Raw genomic sequence first — 27,872 nt, 5'->3', positions numbered from 1 at the left:
ATCCCACTCTGTCATTGCCTGGAGCTCTCCTCAGCTGTGTGCATGTGAATGCCAGCACACAAAACATCCCTGCTAATTGCTGAGTGCTGCTGGATGCACTTGGGTAGGAAAAAAGGAGCATATGTGCTTTAAGAGAGCTGGATGTGTGCTTTGAGTGCTGGCTGTAGTTCTGCAGTAGCCAGATGTGGCACCATGCTTGATTTAACCTCTCTTTGTGTCGTTACAGATTGTAGTGCAGACCTTGAAAACGGACAAAGCTGGAACCTGGGGCTCCTCAGAGGAGAAAGGTTTCTTCTCTCATTGCTCCCTGTCAGTAATGACAGAGATCAAATCTTAGCTCTGCTGTACTTCAGGTTCTCCCAGTTAAGGTATCACTGGTCAATGAGTGATAATTTCCCTTTTCTCTTTCTTTCTCCATGTTTTCTGTCTATTCAGTAAATTGCATATTCTGATTTCCTGGGAACGCTGTGTGCCACTGGTTAACCAGGAGGGAGGAAGTCTCAGTCTTGAAATGGGAGCTGAGGATATCAGGGACTGGTCCTCACTTTGAGGGAGGAGGGAGAAGTAAAGGAGGTTGATGTTGTGGATTTCTCAGTGGAAAGAATTAGGACATTACGGATTTCCCTTGTGTGTTCCTGTGTAAAGGTAAATCCTTCCTGATCAGCTGCCATCACATAAACCCAAAATCAGTTCTTCAAACCCATTACAGTCTTCTAGGTTTTGCAGTCTTTTGCATTTCACAGGCAACCACTTATGGAGCCCTCAAACTGGCCCTAAAAATTGCAATTACTGCTCTTGCAATGAGGATTTATGGGCAGCAGAATGTCCTATTTGCCCACACGTGTGCAGAGCTGAAGATAAGGGCACGGGAAGCAATAAATACAAAAAAAAAAAATAAAATAAAAAATTCAGCATTTAGTTTCAAGTGCCATATTTGAACAGCTGATTCCTGGTGCTCCATTGTGAGTGTGTAAATTGTGGTGAGAAAACAGTGACTTAAACCAACACTTTGCAGTGACATGTCTGAAATGATTATTCTTTGAAGACAGGAATATCACAAGAGCTCGGGTCTGGGCTGTGTTTGTGGCAACACCTTCACACAAGAATTAAAGGGTGCATGTTCTAGATCAAAGTAGCCTATACTTCATCATAATATGTCTAATTACCATACCAGTCATCGTTATAAAATTAATTTGTTTTAATTAAAAGAACAGATATTTGGCGTCAGAGTTTATGGGGTCTGTTGGGCACTTGAGATTAAATCAATGGTTTGTTAACAATTTTATCTGGAAAGTAGATTAGATTATTTAAATTATGCAAAGTGGCTTTGTTTTTCTTTCTCAGTAGAATGAAGTTATGATTAAGAAATAACGCTTGGAGCATGAAAGCTCTGCTTGTCATTATTTTTCACATTCATATTTGGGGTTTTAGAGTGATGTTGTTCACCTTCGAACTGGTTTTGTAATATTATATCGGATTTGGCAAAATAAAACAAGTGCCGCAGTAGTGTCTAATAGCAGTTGTTTGCCAGTGGTGATATGGAAAAGCCAGTGCTAGATTCTTGATTCAATTGGACTATATTTTAGATTTGTATTGTATTTTTGTGCTGTTGGAGCAGTAACTCTTGTTCATCTGTCCATAAAACAGTAGGATTTAAAAAAATGCACTGATGGTGTAAAACGGTTAACGCCAGGAGAGTTTCAAGGGTAGCCTGATAAATAAAACAGAGCTGGATAAAATGGGCAAGTAACGAGTTGAGGGCAGCCCGAATGTGTAATCTCTCGGGGTCAGTGGTGATGCAGCAGCCTGCACTGCCTCTGGGTGAAGCCTGGAGGTGTTGGGGTGCTGTACTAACAGGGCTGTGCCCTTGCCTTGTTCCATCGTGTTCCTGCCTTCCAAGGGGACACTGCACAAACACTGGGCCCAGTCCACCAACCACTGCATGTGCTCCATTCCCCTCAGGAGAGGGGAAGGAAAATGCCTCTTATTAGGAAAAAAACCCGGGGTTGGGGCTAGCAGGGGGCCAGCCAGGAGTGCTGTGCTCATGGAGCAGAGGCACAGTGGGGAAGGTGTTGGCTCAGGCCCGTGCTCTGCCAGGCCCCACAAGGCTGTCACCTCTGTCACAGGTCACTGCTTCAAGCAGCACCCACCTGCTCTCTAAAGAGCAGAAAAAAACCTTCTTCCTCAGATGAAACCTGCAGGCAACATCAGTATTCCTACTGGAAGTAGGAGCACGATTTCCATACTCACAGCATTTGGGTTTAGCCCTTCCTGGGCGCTGCTCAGGTTGCACCTGGGCACTCGTGTGAGGCTCCTCTGAGGAGGGCAGTAGCAGCCCCCAAGCCAGAGGCTTCCAAGATGCCTCTGGAGGCCCCTGCTGCCCCGCCTGTCCCTCTTCAGGGAGAGTGAGCCCTGTGTGATGCTGCATAACTAAAACCCATCACAGCCCAGCTCAGCAGCAGCATCGATCGGTGAGGCTGGTTTAGCACCTCGGTTTATGATGGTAAAAAACAGCAGTAACCTCTCCCTAGTAACAAATGCTAATCAAAGGGCTACCGATAGTGGATCTTCAGACCTGCACCACAATGAGAACCACATAATTGGGCAAGAAAATTGTATATACACAAAATTAAGCACACACGCAGCCACTCCCAGTGTCATCTGTCTTCCATACCAAATACGCGGCAGCGCCGGCTGCTAAAACTTGCAATGAATTATTTATATGATGAATTAGCCTTCTTTCTCCCCTCTTAGAATATCCATTCCCGTTTCCATCTTTGTTTTGGAAAGATTTATTATTCGGGATTTTTTTTCACTGGATTGCTTATTAAACATTTCCTGCTCTTTTTCTCCATCATACATAACAGGCATCTTGTTTCCTGGTAGCACCTATCCATCCCCTCTAAGGGGCCTCCCAGTGTTGGGAAGCTGTGAGGAGTGTAGTTTTTACCCTGACAGTTTACAGCCCTCCTTGGGATCCAATTAGAGATGTTCAAAATTTGGGATATTTATTCGTTCACTGGACTCAAAGCTGTTTCAGCCCCCAAGAAAGCGATCTGCGGCCACAGACAGAGGTTGAGACTGCATGTGGATGAATAATTTGATTACTCAGCTGCCTGGAAGCCTCTGAGAGGGTGGAAGGAGAAGGTGGGTGCCAAGAGAGAAATCACATAGAGGTTTGCTGCTCTTCTGCCCCTCTAGTTTCTCAGTTTTGCCCCAAAGACATAAGGAACAGCATTTTACCCTTGAGGACTTCTTGCCTTGGGTGTTGTACGTGACCGTGCCTGGGACCTGTTCCTGTAAATGATTGTGAATCATCTCTGGTTCCAGGGGGCAATATTTCAATGCCAGTTTTCTGGGAGCTAGGATAGCAGCTGGGGCTATCCCAGCTACTATTTAATGTATTTCAAAGTAATCAACTACGTGGGAGAATTTTTTGTGTTTGGCTTCCACTGTTTGGTTTCTATTTAGGAGGCTGCCCCTGTGCCTTCCAGACATCCCTGTAGTTTCCAGCATCTAAATCCCAAATCTGCTTCCTGTATCTGTGTTGAATGTTTTTGTACCTTATAAATTTTGAGAGAGGGGAATCTTGTTGTGCAAGTGTTTTAACTGTGCCTCTGGCTGGGAGTCCTGCTCTGTGCTGGGCTTTAAGTCACAGTGGAGATTTACAGTGGCGATAGAGGTGGAACTGCAGGCATCCAAAACAAGAGTTTTACCTGTGCAGAGGAGCTGGTGTGAGCACACCCCTGCAAATAATATCCCAGGGATGTCACATTGCTTCCCCTGCAATCACAGACAGCGATACCCCCTAAGAACAATAGCACTAAAACTGTCCTTGGCTTCAAAATAATCGGTTTGCCTGTGTGTGAGGCGCACGGTCTCCAGAGCTCTTGGGCTGGGTAGCAGTATTTTACCTCTAATGACCTCAAACCCGAGCCAGCCGTTTTTTGCAGGCTCTACAAAACCCTGTTGTGCCGTGAATTGCACCCGGAGGTAGCTGCTGCCTTCACCTGAACACATCCCTCCCTGCTGGCTCGTGCATGCTCCGAAGGCTTTGGGGAGGGGAAGTTCGTCAGAATGCACCAGGCTTTCCTCACGAGTTTCAGCTTTCTCATTGAGTCAGCTTCTCCCATTTCTGGATGATTGAATCTCTATGTCTTCTGCATCAGAAGAGGAGCACATGTAGTTTGCTGAGGTTTTTTTATTGAAGTGTTGCAGTCGGAAGCAAACAATCCTCTAGGAAGAGAGAAGTTGGGATGCTGTGTGCAAATACCAGGTATTTGTTGGTTCTCCTTAAATGTGCATAAATTAATCCTAAACTTGCATCTTTCTCCCTTCCCTAAACTCCTACCCTTAAAACCTATTTGAAAACGATTAATAGAATTGTTGAATATGTAAAAATAGGGACATGAAAACAGAAGGATAACTGGATAGGGGCTCCCACGGGGCTCTTTTTCATGATCCTGAGTTTCTTTTGGTGAACTTATATTTCTGAGCAGACCCTTGGGCAGAATGCTGGCCGGCTGGACCCTGCTGCTCTGTGAGTTGACAGAGTGGGAGGTAAGTGGCAGTAACTAATGGCAATTAGCAGAGGTCTTGGACAGCTACGTGTCCCTGAAGGCACGAGCTCTTCGGGGGGTTGTGTCTTCAGAGCGGAGCTGTTTGTCATCCCACACGTCACCCTACAGAATATGACAATTTGCCTCCACTGAGGCTTTGCTGTCAGATTTGCTCAGCTGTCTTGCAAGGAGAATTAAAAAAAAAATAAAAAATTAGGAGGGTTTATTTAATTTTTGCTCCCCAAATCTGTTGAAATAATAGGGCACGAATGATTAGCTTCTGGGAATTACCCATCAGCTGTTACCAGTAATAACTTGTCTAATGCTTATGTAGCACTTGACATTTTTATGACTGATGTGCCAGAAAGGAAACAAAAAGAGATGGGTTGGGTTTTTAAACGGCAAGGGATAGTTTTTTGTCTTTTCGTTGCAGCTTTCGGGTAATAGTAAGAAAAATGTCCCTCGGTCTGCAAACCTGAAAGCTGCCTCTGACCAAAACCGTGATGAGAGAGGTGGTGAGAGGTTGAACATGCAGCTTCGAGACCCGTTCGCTCAGTTGCAGCAGGGTTTTATAAATCCCGTTTCTCACGCATCCTTGACGGTCTCTCCCGCCTCCATGGCTGTTGGGATGTTCCGCAGCGTTCCCGCAGCCCCGACCGAGTCAAGGCAGCGGCTGCGTGAAAGCGAGGAGCGGGAGCGCCGCGTCCCCCGGGCCCCCGCATTCCCCCGTCCCGGCTTCGCTTTCGGGCAGGATGCGGCCCCGCAAGATGGATGTTGAGCAGGCTCGGGCGGCGCGGCGCTGGCCGTGCCGGGGGCGGCGGGCCGGGCCGCGCTCCCCGCGGTGCCGCCGGCTCCCCCGGGCCCGCCCCCGCGGTGGCGGAGCGGTGGCGGGGCGGTGGCGGGGCGGCGGCGGAGCGGCGGCGGGGCGGGGCGGCCGCGCCCCGGGCACCCCCTGCCCGCCCCGGCGGCAGCAGAGACGCGCCGGGCGCCGCCGCTCCGCGCCCCCTCCGCCAAACTTTTGCCGGCGCTCGGCCGCCCCGCGGCTTCTCCCGGGAGGCGAAGCCGGAGCCGTGCTCTCGCCCCGGGCGGTGAGTGCCCGGGGGGCTCCCGGCTTCTTTCCCCAGCTTTTTTTTTTTTTTTTTGTGGTTTTCCTTTTTTTTTTTTTTTTTTTTTTTTCTTCTTCCCCGCGGGGAGGGGTGGGGAAGGAAGGGGCTATAAAGCGCGAAGGGACGTGCGTGACACAGTCCCCGCTGCAGCCTGTCTCCGCCGGAGCGGGGGGCTAGGTCAACACTCGCCCCCCTGAAAAACAACCCCAAAGAAGCCAAGCCTCTCCCACGGCGGGAGGGACTGCGCGGAGCGGGCCGGGAGCGGACACCGCAAGGTAAGGCACGGACAGCCCCCTCCGCTTGCCCCGGGGCGGCGGCGGGACCCTCGGCCGGAGCGGCGCCGGGGCCGGGGCCACCCTGGCGGCCGTCCCTGCCGCCGCGGGGCTGAGCCCGCGTCCCGCCGCCTCTCCGCCGCGGCTTTTGCGGGATGCTGCCGAGAGAAGCCTCGGCGCCCTCTCGGATCCCTCCTTCGCCTTCGAGGTTTGTTTCTTCCTCCCCGTTTGTGCCCTTTGCAGCTCGCGGCGACCGCTGTCCTACAGCCCGTGCGGCTGCCGGGAAGGCAGGCTCGTCCTCCGGCGCTGCCGCGGAGCGAGTGTGTGCCAGCCAGGCAGCGGTTCCGGCTTCGCCAGGATCATACGTTGTTCTCGGAGAAAAAAAGTGGCTACGAAAAAAAAAAAAACCAACAAACCCGACAGAAAACTCTACGGTGGGATGAAAGCGCTGAGGTTTGCTAGGTGCAGCCTTGGTTGTTTCTATTTCGACAGCGCAGAGATAATGGCTACAAAGCGTTGTTTAATCACTTGCAGATAGAACTTTTATGCATTTAAACCTTAGCAATTAAAGGCTAGCGCAGAATTTTGAAAAGCTGTGATTCTCAGAGCGTGTTTGCTCTGGATGAATTTAACACTTGAGCGGTAGCATGCCCTGGTTCCCCGGATGGGTTAGCCGTGGTGCCAGGGATGAGCGTGATCCTGTCTGTGCCGTGCCACCCGGGGCTGCTCTGGAAATCATCCCGGTGGACACGGACGTGGACTAGGCAGCCTCTGCAAGGCGGGTTTCAGACAGCGGGTCGTGAAGCTTGTAGCTTCTCTTGGATTTCCCCACCCCACCAAAGGAACTGGTTAGTATCTAGTTACAACGTTAATTAGAACAATTAAACAGTATCGCTGTTCTTGTGGCTCGACTGAGCGGCAGCAGGCGAGCTCAGAGGGGAGGCAAGGTCTCCGCCGTAAATTCCCGGACCTCCCTGTCCCAGGCGGCTGTTTGTGAGCAGCCATGGATAGCAGATGTTCGGTGGCACAGGGGTGGCACTGCGCGCCCCTGGAGCATCCCGCAGTCAGACTGCTGTGGCAGCCGCCTCCAGCACCGAGGATGGGCTCCCAGCCTCCATGCGCCCCTTTCATGCTTGGTGGAGACAGTGGAGTTGTGTCTTTAAAAGTGGAAGGGGCGAGAGCGATGTGAGGGTGAATTCCTCCCTGGGCGGTTGGTGGCGAGTGATTTATGGCATCGGTGACCCTGGCCAGGCGCTGCTGGCTTGGCCATAACCTGGTTCCCATAAAAACAGCGCTCGGGTGTTAGACACCATCAGCACCCTTGGCCGTGCCGTGAGGGAGCAGGGGGAAAAGCTTTGTGTTTCTGCTCAGCCTGCTTTGAAAGTTGCTGAATCAGAGCTATTTTGGGAATGGCATTTTGGATTGCTTCTTCTCAGGAATGCCTCATCCTCCCGGCCGCGCTCTCCTACCTCGTAGCAAAACACGTACCTGCAGGAAGAGCTGCCTGGGTCAGCTTTCTAGGGCCACTACAACTCTCTGAAGTATTCAGAGCAATGCCTAGAATTTAAAACTTGCTGATATTTGAAGCAGGAGAGGACTTTTTTAAAACACCGAGGGATCTTTACCTTCTAGTCTGACCATTAAGAATGTGGCGAGATGTGCAGTAGTGCATCACGTGCGGGTACTGTGTGGATGTATGCAGGGTCCTGTGGCCGTGTTTGACCCTGTTGTGAGCGAAGTGATACCTGTTCCTCGTGGACTTTCTGTGTCAGCAGATAACAAGCCCTTCTTAATTTTGAAAGAGCTTTGTAGTATGTCTGCAAAATTCCTTGTTACATTTCCATGATGAGGACTGTGGGTGCATCCCACTCTCCTTGTCTCCGTGTGGCCCTGGACAGAAATCCTGTTGATTTCTGTGCTGTGAAGGGTGGGCACCGCAACCGTGTCATTGCAGCCCTACTAGCAAAGTGACGAAATATGCATGTCCCACTCCTGAGTGGGGACATGCTGGGCTCCCTGGCAGCAGCCACACCTGGCAGGCAGTGGCACACACGTGTGACGTGCTGCTGGCGTCACAGGCCAGCCCCAGATGCCCTGGGGAAGGGCAGGATTTGGTGGTCAGCTGAGAGGGAGGTTGAGCGCTGTGTGGGATGCTGATCCCACCGAGATGACTGTGGGCCCCTATATTTAATTGTGACAAGTTTCTCACCGAGGCAAGGCAGAGCTGTGTGGAATTGCCCCGTGCGCCTGTGTTGTTGTGGTGAGCACTTCGGAAACGCAGAGGAAAAGCTCTGAGGTTTCTCCAATGTTTATAAATACAATCTGGTGCAAACTGTCAAGCAAGCTGTTCAAAATCACGCCACGCCTGCGCTGCCTTCCCCGCTCAGCTGAAATGCCTTCGCCACAGAGCCGATGCTCATCTGTCGTTTGGAGCTCCCGGCACACAGCCCTGGTCCGTCTGCGGGGCTTTCCCAGCACCCCTCTCCCCCTCCTGCCAGCCAGGCTGGGGCTGCAGCGCCCTGGGCAGGGTTGGTGCCGTGGCTCCACGTGCAGCACCACCTGCTCATTAGGAGCCTGAGCATCCTTCAGGGCTCCCAGAGCCCAGGCTGCCCCACGGCGACACGGCTCACAGACCAGAACCGCGTGGAGGGGCAGAAAGGGCGTCTTCAAGTCCCCTTTGTCCTCCTTAGGAGGTTGGCCTACCTTAGATGTCCCCAAAAAACGAAGGGATAAACCCCTTTTCTGAAAGGTCCATCCACGCAGTGGCCTTCTGCTCCATCCCATGCCCTCAACAGGGCTGGATGGAGACTGTTTGCCGGATGTTTCACTCTGAAGTGTGCCAGGGTATTCTGCCTTAATATATGTAAAAAGATGAGATGTTTATTAAACTCAGACCCTGCTTTTTCTTCTACGATTTATGTCCTGAGAGACTGGTGATAAACAGTTTATTAAAAAGAAATCCTGATTTATTTCTGCAAATGGTTACATTTCAAGCTGGTACCAAATGGTTTTGTAGGAGACCACCTTTTATGCTTCCCATGGCAGTTGAAAGGATTGCTAGAAAAACAATCCAGAATCTAAGTAGGTTTGGATAAAGGCAAGCCAGGACTGTACGTCAGGGTTTGTGGTGCTTTTATGCAGCGAGGCGGTGGATTTTACCACGGAACATCTGGGCACTGGCTTCAGTTACAGCGCAGATTTTAGTGGGATAACAAGTCTTGCTTGGCTTTGCGTTCATTTTGAAGTCACTAAACTTTATATGAATAATAAAACTGTAAGCCTATTACTTCACTGTTTGCAAGGGGCTGTTTCAGTCCCCCTCCGGGGTCTCGCATCTTTCTGGGGCTGGTTTTATTTTGCTGTGCTAAGTGGGTATTTATCTTCTCGGTGCCTGACTTGCTTTGGCTGGAGGCAGCTCTCTAATTTGTAGCGACGGCCACTCCGGGGAGGGCCGGCGTGTTTCCATTCGCCCCGCCGAACGCCCACGTTTTCTGCGTTAGGGACAGCCTCGTGGAAAGCTGCACCTTCCTCCTTCACTCGAAGGGACTGAGGTTGGTGACCTGCACGGTGACAGAGCTGCTCTGGGCCACCAGCTCAACCACTCGTGACAGTTCAAGTAACAGGGGAGGGTTTGCTTTCTTTTTCTGTTTGATTATCAAATGCAGAGGAGAAGAGTTAACTGGACAGAAGGAGGGAGGGGCTGCCTCTTTTATACAAGGAAATAAGTTTGCCAGCCCTTACAGAAGGGTGCACATACTGCTAGGAACGCTCCAGCATCAGGGAGGATAACCCCAGCTAGTTATGTATCAAGGAATATGTGTTTGAAATATAAGTTCCACGTGAGAGAGCATAGATAGGCCGTGAGACCGGAGTTTATGTTGATCATGGAGCATTTGGGGTGATACTGAATGCTGGTGAGCTCTGTATTTTGGTGTCGCTGACTGTATGGGCAGGCATAAACCAGAAGAAACTAGCATTACATCCAAGGAAGGAGAATATCCCAGGTGAGACCAGTGAGAAGGGACTTAGGGCACTGCTTGAGCTCTGCCAACTCGTGAGTGGAGCAGTGAGTGAGCGAGCATCGCTTTGGGGAAAAGGCAGTGTGCAGAAACTGTTCTCTTTCACGTCGTGACTGAGATGTACTTCTGTGGCAAAAATCCTCATTAGATCAAACAGGGATAGTTTCTGCCTGAGAGGATGACTGAAGTAAGCTCGTGGATGGATGGAAGGAGCTTTGAAGGCTGAGGAGATGTTATGTTTGAAAACTTTAGCAATATGTCATTAGAAGAGGAAGTATTTGCCCTTAGATTGGAAAGCAGGTCAGGATAATAAATCATGACTCCAGGAAAATGTGCTTAAAGCTGGAAATACATTCAGAGGGGAGAGAAAGAGAGTAAATATTAGAAAGAAGTTTGTTCTTTCAGAATTAATTTTCTCATTTGCTGCATGCAAGGACACCCACTGAACAGGAGAAGGGTAAATGCTAACATAGAGCTGTAACAGGAACCAGCTGAAAATCTCAGGACTGGGTGGATGGCTTGGATTGCTCCAGAGGGAGCCCATCAGTCATGTGGGACACATCAGAAACAGGCAGTGTGTCAGGTCACCTCATGGGTGAGGCAGCTGACAGTCCAACTTCACCAAAAGCCTCATGGAGGGCATTTTACAGGATGGGGTTTAAATGACATCAGCAACACAAGCGGCCCGAGAAGCCAGCCCCACTCCACGACACTTCACTAAACACAAACATGCCTGAGTTCCCAGAGGGCTGCAGCAGATCCTGCACAGAGCATTTCGCTGCGGGCTCTGCCCTTCCATCCAGGCAGGTATTTTCAGCATTTCTCACAGATTTCTCAGAGTTGTTCAGGTTTGGCCTGAACTGGGACTGCTCTGGCTTCAGGGTAATTAAACTCAGGGGTTAGAGAGATGTTTGTTGCTTGTGTGACAGCTGAGATAGGAAGCAGTGGGTACTTGCTGTGAGCACCTGGAAAACTGAAAAGCAAAAGGCAATAATTTATCTCTCCTACCTCATTCCCTGCTCCGCAGGTCCGGATATGAGTGCCCCTCCAGCGTGACCCTCGCACGCTCTCAAGGTGACACAGCACTGAGGCCAACACTTCCCCTGTGATTTACAGGGGAAAAGCATTGTTTGCCTAATTGACTGGTTTGTTTGTTTGTTTGTTTTGTTTCCCCGTATTACTTGAGAAAACGCAGCTTTGTTGAAACTTTATTAGGAGGTGAGTAAAATGATGATTTTTATCTTTCTCACCTTTAACTTGCTCAGTACCAAGACAGAGCAGCACCAGACCAGCCGAGGCACAGCGGGATTGAAGGTTCCTCACACATATTTGTAGGGATGATTGAAAAGGAAGATTTGTTTGTACAAAGCAGCCAGAATATCGTGAGGAAGCGAGTGCTCCCTCTCTTTCTCTCTCTACTTTGTTTAGGTGCAGCAGATTTACTGCTAATTTGTTTATAGTCAAACAGTCTAAACGTGCCTCAGCATTCTGAAATCTAGAAACCTGATGGAAATCAAGTTTACAGATCAGGATGATGATGGTGTTGGAAAGCCTGGAGCTTTCCCTGGAGCTGCCAGTTGGTCTCTGGATGTGAAGGAAAACATCAGTGAGCAGCATTAACAGTTTCTAGTCCCCATTCCTTCCCTTCCTTTGGCTACTAAATCTGTGCTTAATTCCCTGGGGGTTTTCTCTCCTGGGTAGGAATTACTTACTTGAGTATGATTTGTACGACTAATAGGATCTTATCCTTACTTGGGGAAGACCCTAAGGGCTCTCTCAAACTGATTTCTCAGTAATGAGAAATAATGAATAAAAGTCTAATAGTCCTAGGGGGTATTAAAGTTACAATTTTGCAGGGAAGATTTAATATCAGTGGATTAAAACTTTTATAATCCTGTTATAGTACAATAGTCAGAAAAAAATAATAAGAGGGAAAATAAGTAGGTTTTAAGACCCTCTCACATCATGTGAACAAGTCTAAATTTAATGTTTGAATTAAGCAGGTGTTTTAAAGCAGGAGTCTAAGGCATCTCATCTCTTGCAAGTGTGTGATAGCAGGGTGGCAGGCTCAGGGAAAGAAATGTGCTATGGTAATTTATGGAGCATATTCTAATTCCCACTCATCTAAGAAAAAAACAGTTGCAAGGTGTTTATGAGAAAATCCAGGCAATTAGGACTTAAACTAGAAAATGCAAAATTCATAGACCTCAGCCAAGTGTGTCTCCAGTAGCCCAAAACACGCTCTGGCTCAGCCTGTTGCTCACAGGGCATCCCCACGGGGCACCGTGGGCTCACTGGGGTCTGTTCACCCAGGGACTGGGCACACCCCCAACTCCTGGCCCTCAGCAAAATGTGTGGGAGCAAAGTGGGGACCCGGGGGCATTGTCCCCGTGGGCAGAGCCCCCCCATGGCTCCAGCCCAAGCCTCTACTGAGACGCCTCGAGGGGACAAAGCACCGAGGAGCAGACACTGTTTTATGGATTTACAGCCTTTTGGGTTTAACGGCGATCAGCAGTGATGCTGGGATGACGCTTTGTCCTGTAGCAGCACCTTTCACCCACGAGGGCTGCAGCCATGTCCAAAGGGACACCCCCAGAAGGCAGCGCCGGCTCCCACACAGAGCTCTTACCACGTCTTCCCCCTTCGGGAAAAGGAGCGCCCTTGGTGTGCATTTCAGTCATCTCTGAATGCAGAAGCTCCTCCCTGCTTCTCCCGTCCTTCCTCCCGTGTCAGCCTGGGATGTCTGGCTGCCATGGGAAGGCCGGAGTTTGGGGGCTGTTTGGATGTTCGCTCACCCATGACAGCCCAGCCTCCCCGCCCTCACGGGTCCCCTCCGCCTTTGTTGGCAGCCAGCACATAAAGGGCTCGCCTTTCCCCTGCCAGCCCGCACAAATAAACACTGGCCCGGCAGGAAAGTGGAGCTGAAACCAACTCCTGCAACAATCTGATTTTTCGGACCCCTTACACACCTCTGCAGGTGACTCTGGCAGGTTTGAACTCTGGCACCGCATCCCTTTGGAGCACCCATCCCTTTTTGCACTTGGGAAGGACTTTCCAGCTCAGAAACGGACAAGGCCCCTGCTTAGAAAACAAAAACGTGCCAGAAGGAAGACTGAAGACTGGCAGCTCCCAAACATGCTCCTGTCCTGCTTGGGCTGGTGCCTGGTGAGCCATGGGTGGACTCGTGGGGTCCTACAGACTCTCCGGACAGGTGTGCGTGTGTCAGCTCTAACCAAGGCAATCTCCATGCCTCTGCCTCACTGTCTCCCCAACATTTTGCCCTCTGGAGTCAAACCCTTGCTCTGTCACATGGCTCCTTAGTGCTGTAAAGGTTGAGTGATGCTGGGTGAGCAGCTGGGAGGAAGTTTGGATTTTCTCTGGAAGCAGTGGGAACTGTCAGGCACCATGGTGGAGACAGCAGGTAGCTATGTTGAGAAATTTGGAGCAGCTCGTACCCTCCACTAACATCTTGCACTAATTTATTGAGCTAATTTCACTAATTTATCTGTGGGAATCTGTGTCTTTTTTTAAAGCAGGAGTCTGGGGGAATAAATACAAAATATAGGCAGTGTGAGCATTCCATCTCACACCGACCCATGCACTGTATAAAAGCGAGCATGCAAAAGAGGGAATTTGTTGTGTGATGTCCAGGAGCAGTGCTGAGGCTGGCTGTGCTCCTTGAGATGTGGTTCATCCAGGATGAGCCATCCTGTGCTCTAAGCCACTGCAGCCCTTGAAGAACCAGTGCTAAGAAATGGTGTGTGCTGCTTCCCGGGGATGGTGGGGATCAGTGTGGCAGACAATATCCATGCTGGATCTTGGCAGTCTTTGCTGCTGTAACCGAGGCTGCGATCTGCCAGCTCTAACACTAGGAGCTGCCGGTGGAAATATGTAAATATCAACAGCTTCAGCCCTACATTTGATACTTTCCATTTTCAAACACTTGACAAATGTTTACATATTTTCAGCAGCCCTTTTCCAGCTAGGGAAAATGAGACACAGCATCTGTGAATTACTCTGATATGCAACAAATCATTATGAGTGAGCAATGTAAGGGTTCATTAAGGACTTGCAGGGCCTAAGGTTTCCTTTGCATACTTTTAAAGCTGAAAACAGAATATACTAAAACTGAATCCAGTTTTGGGTAGTAAGTGCAATCAGAAAGATTTGGATTCTGATGATAATTCAGAGACTGGAAATTTTGAGGGATCAGCTATCAATATAACATATGTTACTGTGGTCATAAGTAATATGTACTGGTCTCTACTCCCAAACGGGAGAAGTGGAAATGGCCTCAAGCTGTGCCAGAGGAGGTTTAGACTGGATATTAGAAAAGTCTTCTTCATGGAAAGTGTTGCCAAACATTGGAACAGGTTTTCCAAGGCAGTGGAGGTATCTAAAATACGAGTAGTTGTGGCAGTTGGGGAGATGGGTTACCAGTGGCCGAGGCCTTGCTGGGTTAGCGACTGCAATCGTTGGTCTTAGAGGGCTTTTCCAACCTAAACAATCCTCAAATGGGCCAAACTCTGAATTCAGTAGAAAAACTTACCATTCCTTTGGAGTCAGCACCACAGCAGGACGCCATTCTAGTGGCAGCACATGGATGCAGTCTCTTCTCCAGGTATTGAAGGGAAGCACTGTGGATTGCTACTTGCTCTGCTCTTCCAGCTTTCTGGAAAGCTGCTGCTGTTCCTCTCTGTGCTATGGCAGGTGAGAAACCCTTGGTGGTAATAAGGGTGGTGTGGTAACACGACAAAGGAAAATTCCTGTGTTGCTGTTGTAGGAAATCTGTGTGTGTCGAGGTAGGGGAGTGAGTGGGAATAGCAATCCCCGTGGGCTGGCCGTGGTTTGTAATCCTGTGTACAGGCATGGTGGTGTTCCTGATGCTGAAGGAAACTGCATGTCTGATGGAACCCGTGGGAATCAGCCCCTAGTGCACTTGACAGGTTTTCCAAGCAGTGTTCCCTTTATTAATCACCAACCAAAAAGCAGAAGGGGAGAAGTGCATAAGGAGTTCCAGTGTGCCCATGGCAGAGCTTTCCACCGAGTGCTGCGGTTGTTGCTGGAGCTGCCGGAGCTCGCCTTCCCCCGCTCCTGCTCTGGGAGTCACTCTGGTGAGCTGCAGCTCCCTGCCCTGCCCCTGCCCCTTGTGTTCTCCCCTTTAGCAAACACTTTGCTGGCCACGAGCAGCTGCCTTGCCAGCGGTATTCCCTAGGAATGGCTCGAGCAACCTTAACTCCTTTGGTAATTAATGAAGTTGATGACTTCGGGTTTGTGTTGTAGCACTTTTCCAAGTCTTCCTGCCCTGGTGGTTTGAGGATATGACAGCAAGATGCAGATCCTGGTTCTGTTCCTGCACTGCATCAGGCCCTGACATTTCATCCCTGCCCCTGGAGGATTTTGGCGAGGGTGCTCACTCATAATGTCGTTCCAAAGTATTCCGGAGGAACAGTGGGAAACGCTAGCGAATACCAGCACACGGGTGTTGGTTGTAATTTGTAATTGTTCGTGTGTTCCTCCCTGCTAATCCCCTCGCTGAAATTCATTACAGAGCGAGCAACCTACATCCAGAGAGCTGTGCTGAAGGCAGAATGACTTGGCCGAGGAAAGTAGCTATTGTTTTATGATTAAAGGAAAGGATTATATTGGGATTTCCTTGAACAAGGAAAGTCTCTGCCCTACTTTTATTGCTTGTAACAAGGGGATAATAATTACTTTCCATTATAAAACACCTCCAGCGCTTGCGCTGAAAGATTTGTGGTAGAGCTGCATGGCATTCAGGGCTGGTTATCTTAAATGGCCTGGAGTTGTGCAAACCGAGATTTCTCTGCCTTATTTCTCCTACTGCGGCTCAACCGCTGCTGAGACTATGGAAAAAATTCCTCTACTCCGGCTTGGGTCAGACTCTTTGGCTGTGACACATTTTCCTCTGGAGGAGCTGGTAGCAGTCAGCTATGGCACGATGCCTGCCCTCTCCAGGAGTCACATCCAGCCGCCTGGGGGTTCCGTACGGGCTTGGGAGGATGAGCAGGGACAGCGGCGGGGGTCCAGCCTGTGCTGGAGTGGGGACATAACATCTGTCCCGAGGGGAGGGCTTCCAGCTGGCTGCCCGCCGTGCTCCAGCACATCCCTGCTCCCCGTGCTGCTGCCACCCCTGCCAAGGCAGGCACGGAACAGCCGAGCATTGTCACGGGTTTCTTTGGGTTTGACGCTCGCGCTGAGCCTCGTGGGCAGAAGCGGCTGTGAAAGAGAGAAGCGCTGGTATGTGCTCTCTGTTTGAAAAAAAGGAAAACTGTGAGGCATTTCCTTGAGGGTCCCAAATGGCATCTCCTGGCTCAGCTGGTTTTTGAAGTGTCCAGCTGCCACCAGCTCCGGGGTGATGATTTTGATGTGATCAGGGTTGAATCTGTTTCCACTAAAAGTGGAAAAGTAAATAATTCTCAGTTTAGAAACAAAATAGTCCGTGTAAAATCTGATTTTCTGATACCGTATGTCCCGGAGTATGTTTGCTTTTTAAGATGTCTAATTTGAGACAGCTCTGTATTTTCTAATGATGCCCCTTTGGAGTTAACCTCTTCCCCAAACTGTAGCTCACTGCCACTGTTGTCCATTAAGATTTGGTAGAAATGTACCCTCATTTTTTAATACCTTCCTATTTTTACATGGTTGTATTTTTTCCCTGTAATGCTACAGTGATTTGCTTGGCTAGAGCAATACTCTCAGCAAAGGAAAATTGTGGGTTGAATTGGAATTGCAAGAGGTGCTTGGTCAATATACAGATTATTGACACGGTGGACCCTCCATGCTCCAAAGGCACCATTATAGTCCATCATTTCCCTGCGTACTTAGGGAGCTTTAATCCATGGATTACAGGTCCCTGGGAGCTCCTGCCCTCCCAGTTACAGCTGGTCCTGCCAATGGGAGCTGCCATGTCAAGCTGGCTGTGACAGTACACAAAAAATTGGTCTTTAAAATCCACAGAGGCAGTGATATACCCTTGCATCCCTGTTAGGGCTGCATTCCTTGTTCTGAGCCCCTGGAGAGGTCCCACAGCTCTGCCTGGCCCATGCTTTTTCCCTGGGCACCAGACAGGACCAAACAACAAGTTTTCAAAAGCAATGCTTAAAAAAAAAAAAAAAAAAAAAAAGAAAAAAGAAACCGCAAAAAAGCCCAAATGAAAAGCATACCAAACGTTTTTCCACATCCTTTATGGAATGGTCAGCATTAAACAGCAGACCTTCACTTTTTTCCTCTGGTCTCCCCCTAAACAAACAAACTAAGCAGCTCCCAGTAAATGCTTAAATTGCAAAGGCATTATTTTATCTCCTTGCACATTACAAACAACTAATTGCACTACAATCCAAATTTATAAGCGCTTTTAAACTCCTCTGTTACTCAGGTGATAACTGTGTGTGCTGAGGTGCATGTATTTGTGGCATATATCTCTGGAAAAGAAGTGTATAATGGAAAAGCTCACAGCCTCTTTACTTGCAGTATTTCTATAATAAGTCAAAGAAGTCACACAGTGCCCTTTTATTTCCAAAGCTGGACTTAAATCATGTCAATAAATCTGCAGACTTACTATGAGATGCAGCATGGGTAATATAAACAGCAAAAAAACCCCACCCCCAGCACACCAGAGTTTAAAAATAGTATGGAAGGAGGAAAATAAGTTAACCGTCCATACAATAAAAAGAGAAGAAATGCAACCCAAGAGCACCGTGTCAGTCAGTGCCTTGAAATTATCCTCAGTAAATTACAGTTGTGCTCTTCCCACTGTCTGTAATTAACATGAGGGTTTGGTTATTCCAGACGCAGTTGCTCCAGGTAAACCCCAATCTTTTTTGTTTTGATGTTTTAAGTCCTTCACAGGTCGGGGTGACCTGCAGACAGTTAAGGAGTAAAGCAAATTATTTCCATAGGTCAAGGAAGATGACTGTGAACAGGTACCAGTGTTGCATGTGGTGAATCCCATACTTTGCTCCCTTTTTCTACAGCATAGATGAGTTTGGTGAGATTGAGTCTTCCTGTGAGTGCCTGTGTGAAATCAATGCACAGTGAAGCCCGGACAGGAGGACACGACTGCTTGGATCCCCAAGAGCCAAACAAAATGGATTCTTGGCTTGCTGCGTGGGATTTCTTTAGTGAGATGTAGGCAGGGAGCCTCTGATCCCTTATAGAGTATGCCCTCCACAGCCACGTTTCAGTGCTGGGAAAAAGGTCGCTCAGAAAATACCATGGGCTGGAGCAGGGGAATCAAAAATGGGGTGGTTTCATTTGTGCCCAAGGCCATCTGTTTCTGGCTTGGGTTGAGGATGTGCCCACCCTGCTGAGCCTGTGGGAAAACTCCACGAGGTGCTGCCACAGCTCCAGCTAATTTGTCCCTCAGAACCTGAGCCAGCTGCAAATCCCATTATCCTCTCCATTTCTGGTCCTAATTGCAGTTTATCTGGAGATCTGCAGATGGAGTTTGTTATCTGGAGGTCTTAAAGACAGGACAGAGGGCTGTGTAGGGTTTTGTGGGTGGGATTTTGGAAAGGTTGGGTATGGAGATTATTAAAAAGATAGGAATTAATTGTAATAGTCATAAAACCCACGACCTGACTTAAGGATTGTTTTCATGCATGTGCTTATAGCTCAAGCTTATAAAATGCCATTTATAAAATGGTTATTTATACTTTGTGAAAGAAGGGAAAAGCCCCAAAGCCTCTGGCAAGGTGGTGAATTTTGAAATGTTTAAAATCATGTGTCTCCCTCTCCAATGTACAGCGTGTATTTTTCGTCTGTTGATCTTTCTAGGTAAATACAGCTGGGCTCATCAAGCAAACCTCTCCCGAGGTGTGGCTCTTGCAGCTGGAGTGTTTGTGTAGCCTGGGAGGTGCTCACCTGGGGACGGCACTGCCGCATTCCAGGTTCAGGTCCAAGGAAACCCTGGCCACCTCAGCCTGCCGGGGTTCAGTGTCCCGGTGCCTGGCAGGCGACACTGAGCGGCCTTGTCCCCTGGGAGCAGCCCGGCCTGAGAGGAGGTGGCACTCTCGGGATGCTCAGTCTGACTCCCAAAGTCGGTCAGCCGGCAGGACTTTCCCCTCTGGCTTTAAGGCTCAGTTGAGACAGAGTTTGGGGAATAAGTGAGAGGTACAGATGGGCCATTAGAGGGCACTTTTGCAATCCTGGAGAAGGAAAAGGGTGCTTATTATTTCACTTAGGACTGTTTATTTTGGCACTCTCTTCAATTCAGTGATAAACAGCAGGCAAATCCCTCCAGTCAGCAGGAGTATATCAATAAAATATTGACTCAGAGTTTAAAAGAAAAGAAAACAAGACAAACTTGTAGAAAATGGAATAGAAGACATTTAGGGAGGCAGCACTGCCTAGAGAACAAAAAAATCACACAACGTATTTCATGTAATTTGTGTGACTTAGCAGTGCAGTGCTAAGGCTACAGCTTGTCCCTGGCTTCTAAAATCAAATCCAAGACAAGAAAATGGTTTGTTGAGAGTTTCTGTGGGCTGGGTGGCAGAGCATGAATTCACAGGCTCACGTCTAGCAAGTGCATTTTCTGAGGGACTCTGTCAAAGTCATTGGTGAGCTTGCCCAGAAACAAACATGGGATGAATAAATGGGCTTTTTGCTTTGCTCTTGATGTTTTGCATGGGTAAACTATAGAGGGTTTAGCTTGAAACTCTGCCAAATTATAACGAGTGCGCTGCAAAAACTAAAATCTGTTTATTAACTGGTGTGAAAGGGTGCTGTAACAGACAGCACAGCTTCTGAAAACTGTGAGCGAGGTTTGGATGCCTCTTTGCTGTTGTCCCACTTTTGGAAGTGTCGTGCATGAAAACGGGGCCCATTTTAAGCCTCTGAGGTTAGATACGTGAAAATGAAAGCACTCAAAATTCTATTAATTTGTCAAATAACAGAGATTATGAAAGTTTCCTTTTTCAGTAGCAGCTGACAACTTTGCAAGGTATTTCATGTGTGGGACGGGCAGGGATCACAGAACTAAATTTAATGTGTCTTTTTGGAGTTATTTTTAAGCCAAAATGCTTTTTAGAAGCATTTAGAAAAAGAAATTGTAGAAAAATCTATACCTTGTCACTGCTCTGTAGCTCTTAAGGGGGGTAGAAACACTGTTTATTGGAGTTTTTAAAGTGCATTAGCTAGTGAAATTATTTAAGAAGTGAAGCTTAGCCTATAATCAAAATGGTTTATTTTAGTAGAGGTTACATTGCACTGGAACTGACTATGGGAATACACAGGATTGCAGTTTCAGGGGGTTCGTGCAGAGGACGCTGTCAGCAGAAAGTGTCAGAGTTTCTTACCTAACCAAATAATCTGCTGTAACTGCTGTGATTGAGTTGGAAGGAATTTCGTCCCTGTTGGCCAACAATAATAGTCGAAAAATCAATAAACAGCGTGTTAGAGCACATGAAACTCATCGTGCTTTGTGTGAGGGCAGCTTTCTGCCGGCTTCGGTGACTCAAGCCAGCAAGTATTTTGACTCATGATCTTTGCTCCAAAAGGTCAAATGTCTTTAACTTTGCTGGTAAGAATCAACACTTCAGTCTGAATTTGAGGAACTGTTTCCACTGTCATCGAAAGCTAACTCAGGACCTGGTGGGGGTAGATTTTGACAAAGGCTGGGAAAGCTAAATCAGGATTTACCTGTAGGTAGTAACTGCATGTAAATTAGGTAAAGCCCTGGACTCCTTTCCCTTCTGTAGGGCAGAGCACTGCAGTAACCTCTCATTAAACCATCCCAAATGATAACAGAGCACACCATTTGAGACCTAAAATTGCATCCTGTGAAGGAGTGCTCAGTGCACATCACTCCTGGCTAATGGATACTGCTGAGTTTGCCACGTGTTTTCCCTCTGCCATCACCCGTTTCAGTGGGAAAACAGAAAGATGAAGGAACTGAGCTGCACAGCCAGAGTTGGAGAAAACAGTAGAAAGGGGAAAGGGAATGAGCTGATACCAGGGGAGGGCAGAGAGGGTGAGTGGGGAGGACCTGCATGTTGGTGGAAGGAATGATTAGATCACAACGTCAGAGGCAGAGAAAGCAAAATGAGGGTGAAAATAGCCCTCCAGGCCCTTGCTGGTGTCAGAAGTCCTGCTGTGCAGCATGTGGGTGGCTGTGTTTAGCTGTCCTGAGAGCAGCATAGGCAGAAGGGGAGCTGGAGACAACAAGGGAGAAGGATTTAGGAAGAGCAGTTGGCTTGGACTACAGTGTGCTACTTCTCAAGGAGCTTCACGTTTGCTATTTTTACATAAAATATTAGAGGTGGTGGGAAAAAGAACTATCTCAGCAGCAGATTTGATCTTACAGGTAAAAGAAAGAGTTTGTTATAAAGTTGTAGTTTCTTTACAGTGCTGTACCCAGAGCAGTGCATAACTGCACACTCAGCCAAGGGACGAGATTGTTCCTGCCAGCTCAGCTTTTTACGATGTTTCTCCCCAAAATCAGTGCTAGCACAGTTTAGATAATGGCCTAAATGTTTGTTTTGTTTTCTCCCTTTTTTTCCCCTCCTAATTAAAAATTGTTATCATTTAACAATTTAAACTTGATACACTTGTAGCAGAAATGGGCTTTTCCCCCTCTCCCCCCCATTCCAGAGCCATTATATATGAGATTGTCTACTGTACTGAAAGGAGATTTCCAGCCTGTCCCACTGTGTATGTCAGAGTAGTAATTTCTGACCTAGTTATAGACAAAATCATGAAAGGCTGAGATTATGAATTATTATGCCTAATTTGTAAAGGATTCTCTGCTTTTGTGTTTTGCAATTCCCATCAGGCTTGAGGATTAGAGCCTGCTGAATTCCATGCTAATACCGATGTGCTTTGAATGTATGTGGGCTTGTATCACATGTTTTCCTAATTCACTGTTTTTCCAAAGAATTGTTTCACTGGAAATATTTACTTTCCAGAGGATTGTTGGAAGCCCAACCAAAATCTCCTAGGGAAAGAGAAGCTGATGTACCCTCCATGTGCTCTGTGCTTACTGTAGCTCCCAAGGCCAGCGAGCTCTGTCTCTGCTATGGCAAAACATCAAAGTGTAACTCACCAAAGCCTGTGGAGGGTTTTTGCTCTTTGGTAGTGATTCCAGTCTGAAACCAGTGCCTGGGCTTGCTTCAGTCACAGCTCAGGATGGGAAACTCTTGGTGACACCCCATATCCAAGCGCTGTGACAGCGAGAGCTCAGTTCTTACGGTGAGTTTTCCTGACATTTGTGGAGCAGTGAAGGTCCCTGCAAAACACAACGTGCACGTGAGGTTGCTGTAGGTGTGCCCACGTTCCAGCACAGACAAGCTGCACATGGTGCCCCTCCTGAGGTGAGACTCCCTGTCGTTGCTGCAGGATGCTCCTGCTGCACTGCCCACTGCCTCTCCTGCTGCTGCTGCTGCCGCTGGACTCCAGGCCTCAGAAGCTGCCCACCAGGGATGAAGAGCTCTTCCAGATGCAGATCCGGGACAAGGCGTTTTTCCACGACTCATCAGTCATCCCTGACGGAGCCGAAATCAGCAGCTACCTCTTCCGAGACACCCCCAAAAGGTATTTCTGTCTGGCCCGAGGGAGGAAGCTGAACTTTGAAGACAGTAGCTCTGGTTGCTGGGTGCTTTGAGACAAAAACTGGGTCCCAACCAGAAAAATGCAAATGCCAGTGTTCCGTTTGGTGAAGTATTTGTGCGAGCCTCCATCCCAATCTGGCCTCCCCAGCTGAAGGTCTGTCCAATTGATTTGATTTCTGGGATAAGCCCAGAGTTCCCCCAGACTGCAGAATTTCCCTGAAGTGGGGCCACTAACATGTCTAAAGGCAACAGGAGCAGGAAGGAAATTAGAAACTACAGGCTTGACCCACCATACTTGTCTCTCTTCATTGCTCCCTACTGTGCTTTACAGAAGCAGGGTTAGGCAGCCTGCTCTGAACTCCCCACTTCCCAAACTCCACCCTGTGGGTCAGAAAATACTGAGGGTTAGACTGGGGAAGAACCTGAGACTCCAGAGAGTTCAGGGAAGAGCTGCATTGCCTCGTTATCACATTCCTCCTGCAGCCTTCACTGGTGAGGAACATTTTACAGCAGGTGATGCGGAGTGTCTGGAGGGGTGCGGGAGGGCAGCTGGGTGTGCGTATCTCTATGTGCTTACCTGGATACAGTGTAAAACATGTCCTGGTCAGAAGAGCATAGCCCTAAGTGCCAGCAGAGATCCCATTTCCTTCTGTGATTATTTGTATTTAGGTAATACAGGGGTAGAAAGTAAAGCTACTGGATGGGAGGGTAGGAGGCCAGAAACACCTGTGCTCTGCCTTGACACAGAATTGTGAACTCTGATCCTTAGCTCTGGCCCACCAGCCTTTCCCTCTGCCTGCTGGGAACACTCTTGACTGTGACCCCACTAGGGCCATCCCTGATCGTGCCAAGTCAATCCCTGCCCGTTGGCTGCCACCAGGAGTTCCTGACACGTGGCTCTGTTAACCTCCCTCTAGGTATTTCTTCGTGGTTGAAGAGGACAACACTCCCTTAGCAGTGACAGTGACACCGTGCGATGCCCCTCTGGAGTGGAAACTGAGCGTACAGGAGCTCCCAGAGGAAACCAGTGGGGAAGGATCAGGTAACAAACCATCAGGGACTTCCCCTATCCCCTTCCCTGCTCTTCTCCTGGATTTAAGGTTCCTCCAAACTGAGTCTCACAGCAGACCTGTCTTTATGATCTGCTAGTTTGGTCTTCCAGTGCAGGAGATTGACAACAGGGAGCAACATGAAAAGGAAAAGGGCTACAAAGAAGTAAAAGCTGAGGTTGCAGTCACAGAGGTCTGGATGCTGCCAGAGCAAACTGTGTTTGCCCAGAGTGACTCAGTTTGATGGGGGTTTTGCTGTGAAGTGTTTACACAAGATAAGAATTGGAGAGACAGGGCTGGCATTGCAGCAGGACTGAGCTCACCCCTTGAAGGGGCTCATCTCCAGACACAGAACCCTGTAGCTGCTGCTCAGGAGAGAAAAGGGCTGCCAGAGCCTCTGACACATGTGCTGAACTGTCACACACACCACCACATGGTATGGCAGACACACCTCTGGTCCCCACTGTGTTTAGCAACAAGATTTTAGTGTGACTCAGATGGCCCAAAGGAAGGGTTCTATTTCTGAACACATCCAGAAACAGGCAGGTGAGTGAGTTTCCTATTTCTGAACACATCCAGAAACAGGCAGGTGAGTGAGTTTCCCCTGAGGAAAACTGCATGGCCACTCCAAGTGGGATGCCTGATACTGCAGTGGAAAGTGTTAGCTACATTCATGAGACTCCATTAACGCTGATCAGGTGGATGTTCTGTTGTGTCTGGGTTTAACCTGAGTGACAAACCAATTTTCCTCCCTGATTTGACAGAAGTGTTGATCAATTACATCTTCCTCAGAAGACAAAAGCTTCCCTTTCCATCTCACATTTGTATTTTATGTAGTGAAATGTGCCTGTTAGAGCTCTGTTTTTCACATTTGCAGAGTGTCTGTACAAATGCTTTCTTTTGCTTGTATTCCAGGTGACTCAGAGCCCCTTGAGCAACAGAAACAGCAGATTACCAACGAGGAGGGCACGGAGCTCTTCTCCTACAAAGGAAATGATGTGGAGTATTTCGTGTCCTCTAGTTCCCCCTCTGGGCTGTACCAGCTGGATCTGCTGTCGACAGAGAAGGACACCCATTTTAAAGTGTATGCAACCACGACTCCAGAGTCGGACCAGCCTTATCCTGAGTTACCTTATGATCCCAGAATCGATGTCACCTCTCTGGGACGCACAACGGTGACGCTGGCATGGAAACCCAGCCCCACGGCCTCCTTACTGAGACAGCCCATCCAGTACTGCATAGTCATCAACAAGGAGCACAACTTCAAAAGCCTCTGTGCTGTCGAAGCCAAGCTCAGCTCTGATGACGCCTTCATGATGGCTCCGAAGCCAGGCCTGGATTTCAGTCCCTTTGACTTTGCCCATTTTGGCTTCCCTGCAGACAGCAACTCTGGCAAAGAACGTGGTTTCCTAAAGTCATCCAAGTTTGGGCGGCAAACATCCCCAAAGCCGAGAGCTGACCTGCACAGAGTTTGTATTGGGAACAAGAACATCTTCACCGTGTCTGACCTGAAGCCAGACACGCAGTACTACTTTGACATGTTTGCAGTGAACACCAACACCAACATGAGCACCGCCTATGTCGGCACCTTTGCCAGGACCAAGGAGGAGGCGAAGCAGAAAACAATTGAGCTGAAGGATGGCAAAGTGACGGATGTGTTCATCAAAAGAAAGGGAGCCAAATTTCTACGTTTTGCCCCCGTTTCGTCTCACCAAAAAGTCACCTTTTCCGTTCATTCCTGCCTGGATGCTGTTCAGATCCAAGTTAGGAGGGATGGGAAACTTCTCTTGTCTCAAAGCGTGGAGGGCGTCCGGCAGTTCCAGCTCCGGGGGAAAGCAAAAGCTAAATACCTTATTCGGCTGAAGGGCAGCAAGAAAGGCGCTTCCATGCTGAAGATCCTGGCTACAACGAGGCCTAACAAGCAGTCATTCCCTTCCCTTCCCGAAGATACACGGATCAAAGCCTTTGACAAGCTCCGCACCTGCTCCTCAGTCACGGTGGCGTGGCTGGGCACACAGGAGAGGAACAAATTCTGCATCTACAAGAGGGAAGTGGATGACAATTACAACGAGGAGCAGAAGAAAAGAGAGCAGAACCAGTGCTTGGGCCCAGACACGAGGAAGAAGTCGGAAAAGGTTCTCTGTAAATACTTCCACAGCCAGAACATCCAGAAAGCAGTGACCACAGAGACAATCAGAGGCCTGCAGCCTGGCAAGTCCTACCTGCTGGACGTTTACGTGATAGGGCACGGCGGGCACTCGGTGAAATACCAGAGCAAACTGGTGAAAACAAGGAAGTTCTGTTAGTGGCCCTGCACAGAGGAGCGCAGGGAACTCCGGACTGAGCATTACTCTGCTTCCAAGTGTACGCATTGACTACTTGCACAGCTGAGAAGTTGTGACCTGTATTTGTACTGTGTAGAAAAGATATCAACTTGTATATTTATGTTTACATGAGTCCTTGTCTGGAGGAACTGAGGCTGGTGCTGTCTGTCTGGTCGCGCCTGGCAGCAGTGTTATCATGTGTCCAGTGACCCACATGCAATGCTCAGTAGATGTCCAAGGTAGCAGAAAACCTCGGAGGAACTGGCACGCCTTTGCTTCCATATTGCATGAACTGCTTCTAAATTATTTTATACTTCAAAAGGCTGAGATACGTCATTTGTCCACCTTGTTACTCACACATACAACTCACAGACATATGCTCTTTCTCTCAGTGTAGATGGTAGGGTTTCTGTAAATTATTTTATAGAGTCTTGTTTTAAATGTTTATGTTTCTATGACTGTAAACTATTAAAATCTCCCCCCAATAAAATACAGATCTAAACTAAGTATTAACTGGGCTGCACATGAAGCAGTTTCATTGCTAATGTAAATTCTTACTTAGCTGATTTTCATGTTTAAATACTGTATGTATTTCATGTACAAAGTTGCCATAACATTATATTCCTGTACATAAAATTAAAAATATTAGATTATATATTATTGGTTTTGTTGCTTTTTTTCTGACATTCTAAGTGGGCAGACAGCTGTGGGGACAGAAGAGACATGCTGAAACTTGAACTGAATTCAGTTTTCCTGTCTCATCATGGCTTGGATTCTGAGTTAGCGTGACCATGCAGGTCTTTTGTATGGTCATTTGTCGTTTTTTGTTAGATTGGCATTGGAAGCATTTGCTTTCTGGGTGCTGCTGGGTTTGACCACAGTAGTTAGAAGCTGAAGACATTGTACTTTTTCCATTGAAAAGAATGGTAGTGCTACCAAAACCCCAGGTGGTTTCATTAAATTTCCAGTTATTTCCATGGTGTGGATTTCTTTAAGATAGTATATTTCTAGATATCATATTTTCTAAATTGTCTTCTTTGGTTTTCCACGTCACCTCCATTGACTCAAAAGCTTGTAGAGAGCTCCTTGACAGAAAACATTCCTCAGAGAAGCAGCTAGGCCAGCCCTGTTTCAAGCAGTGGAGGTTGGAGGCAAAGGGACCGAAACCCATATGAAGGCTGAAAGCAGGCTCCTCTTAGGCTGCTGAGAGGGAAAACCAGACTTGTCCTTCCCTGCAGAGGTGAGCTGCAGTTTTCCTGGGCCCCGCAGTGCTGAGCTCCTCACACTTTCCTTTCTGCTGCCCCCAGCACATTCCAGGTTGCAGACTGGTGGGTGACAGGAAGGTTTTGTGGCTCCTGTGGCTCCTGGCATAAGCTCCTGTGCCATTCCACATACTGAGTTTGTCGGGATTGTCCCAAAAAACCCCGTAGGTGCCATATGAAGATCGATAAGAAGATTGATCAAAAAACATCTGCTGTATTTAATGTGGTTATATAATAAATGGAAGAATGGGAATTCAGATTTCTCTGGAGATGAGTGCTCTGATTTCCTAAAGGAACTCAGAAACACGTGTTTGGTGGGTTACAATGCTAAGGTGTACAGGAGCAGTAGGTGACTCCAGTGGGGAATGTTCACGAACACAACACTGCTACAAAGGTTAGATCACCAGTTGCCAGGGAGATACTTTCCCTATATCTCACAGTCTGGAAAGCTACTGAGTCCTTAAGCTTAATAATAAAAATTATCCTTAAGCTAAAGATAATTTTTTTAAGCATTTCTCTCGTTACTGCTGCCAGTTGTGTGGGGATCAGTACCCCTTCCACTGGCCTAGTATGATGTTTATTTCAAAACACGTTTTACCACAATTCCAGCTCTGCTTGTTCTCTTTAGCCAGATTTCTCTGTATATTCACCCAGCTCACTTGGCTTTTCTGCCTGCTAACCCCTTATGTTTGCAGCATGTCACAAAATT

At 48.2% G+C, this 27,872-nt stretch overlaps 1 protein-coding gene across 2 annotated transcripts; it reads left to right on the top strand.

The window, feature by feature from the left end:
- The first annotated feature begins 272 nt into the window (after positions 1-272).
- Positions 273-26,564, top strand: NDNF (neuron derived neurotrophic factor). 2 transcript variants are annotated; one of them, XM_066318433.1, is made up of 4 exons: positions 273-287; positions 22,317-22,511; positions 23,446-23,570; positions 24,493-26,564. In XM_066318433.1, the coding sequence occupies exons 2-4, from the start codon at positions 22,318-22,320 to the stop codon at positions 25,881-25,883; spliced, it is 1,710 nt and encodes a 569-aa protein (XP_066174530.1). In that variant the 5' UTR covers positions 273-287; position 22,317; the 3' UTR covers positions 25,884-26,564. The 2 variants fall into 2 exon arrangements, with proteins under 2 accessions (XP_066174530.1, XP_066174529.1); XM_066318432.1 differs by lacking the exon at positions 273-287 and having other exon boundaries at positions 21,480-22,511.
- The last annotated feature ends 1,308 nt before the right edge of the window (positions 26,565-27,872 follow it).

This window comes from Sylvia atricapilla, chromosome 4, assembly GCF_009819655.1.
Source record: "Sylvia atricapilla isolate bSylAtr1 chromosome 4, bSylAtr1.pri, whole genome shotgun sequence".
Lineage (NCBI taxonomy): Eukaryota > Metazoa > Chordata > Aves > Passeriformes > Sylviidae > Sylvia > Sylvia atricapilla.
This window is presented reverse-complemented; position numbering and strand designations above follow the sequence as displayed.

Coding starts and splice junctions, on each gene's coding strand:
- NDNF (XM_066318433.1), top strand. CDS start 22,318: ATGCTCCTGCTGCACTGCCCACTGCCTCTCCTGCTGCTGCTGCTGCCG. Junction 22,512..23,445: donor TTCCGAGACACCCCCAAAAG/GTATTTCTGTCT, acceptor ACCTCCCTCTAG/GTATTTCTTCGTGGTTGAAG. Junction 23,571..24,492: donor AACCAGTGGGGAAGGATCAG/GTAACAAACCAT, acceptor CTTGTATTCCAG/GTGACTCAGAGCCCCTTGAG.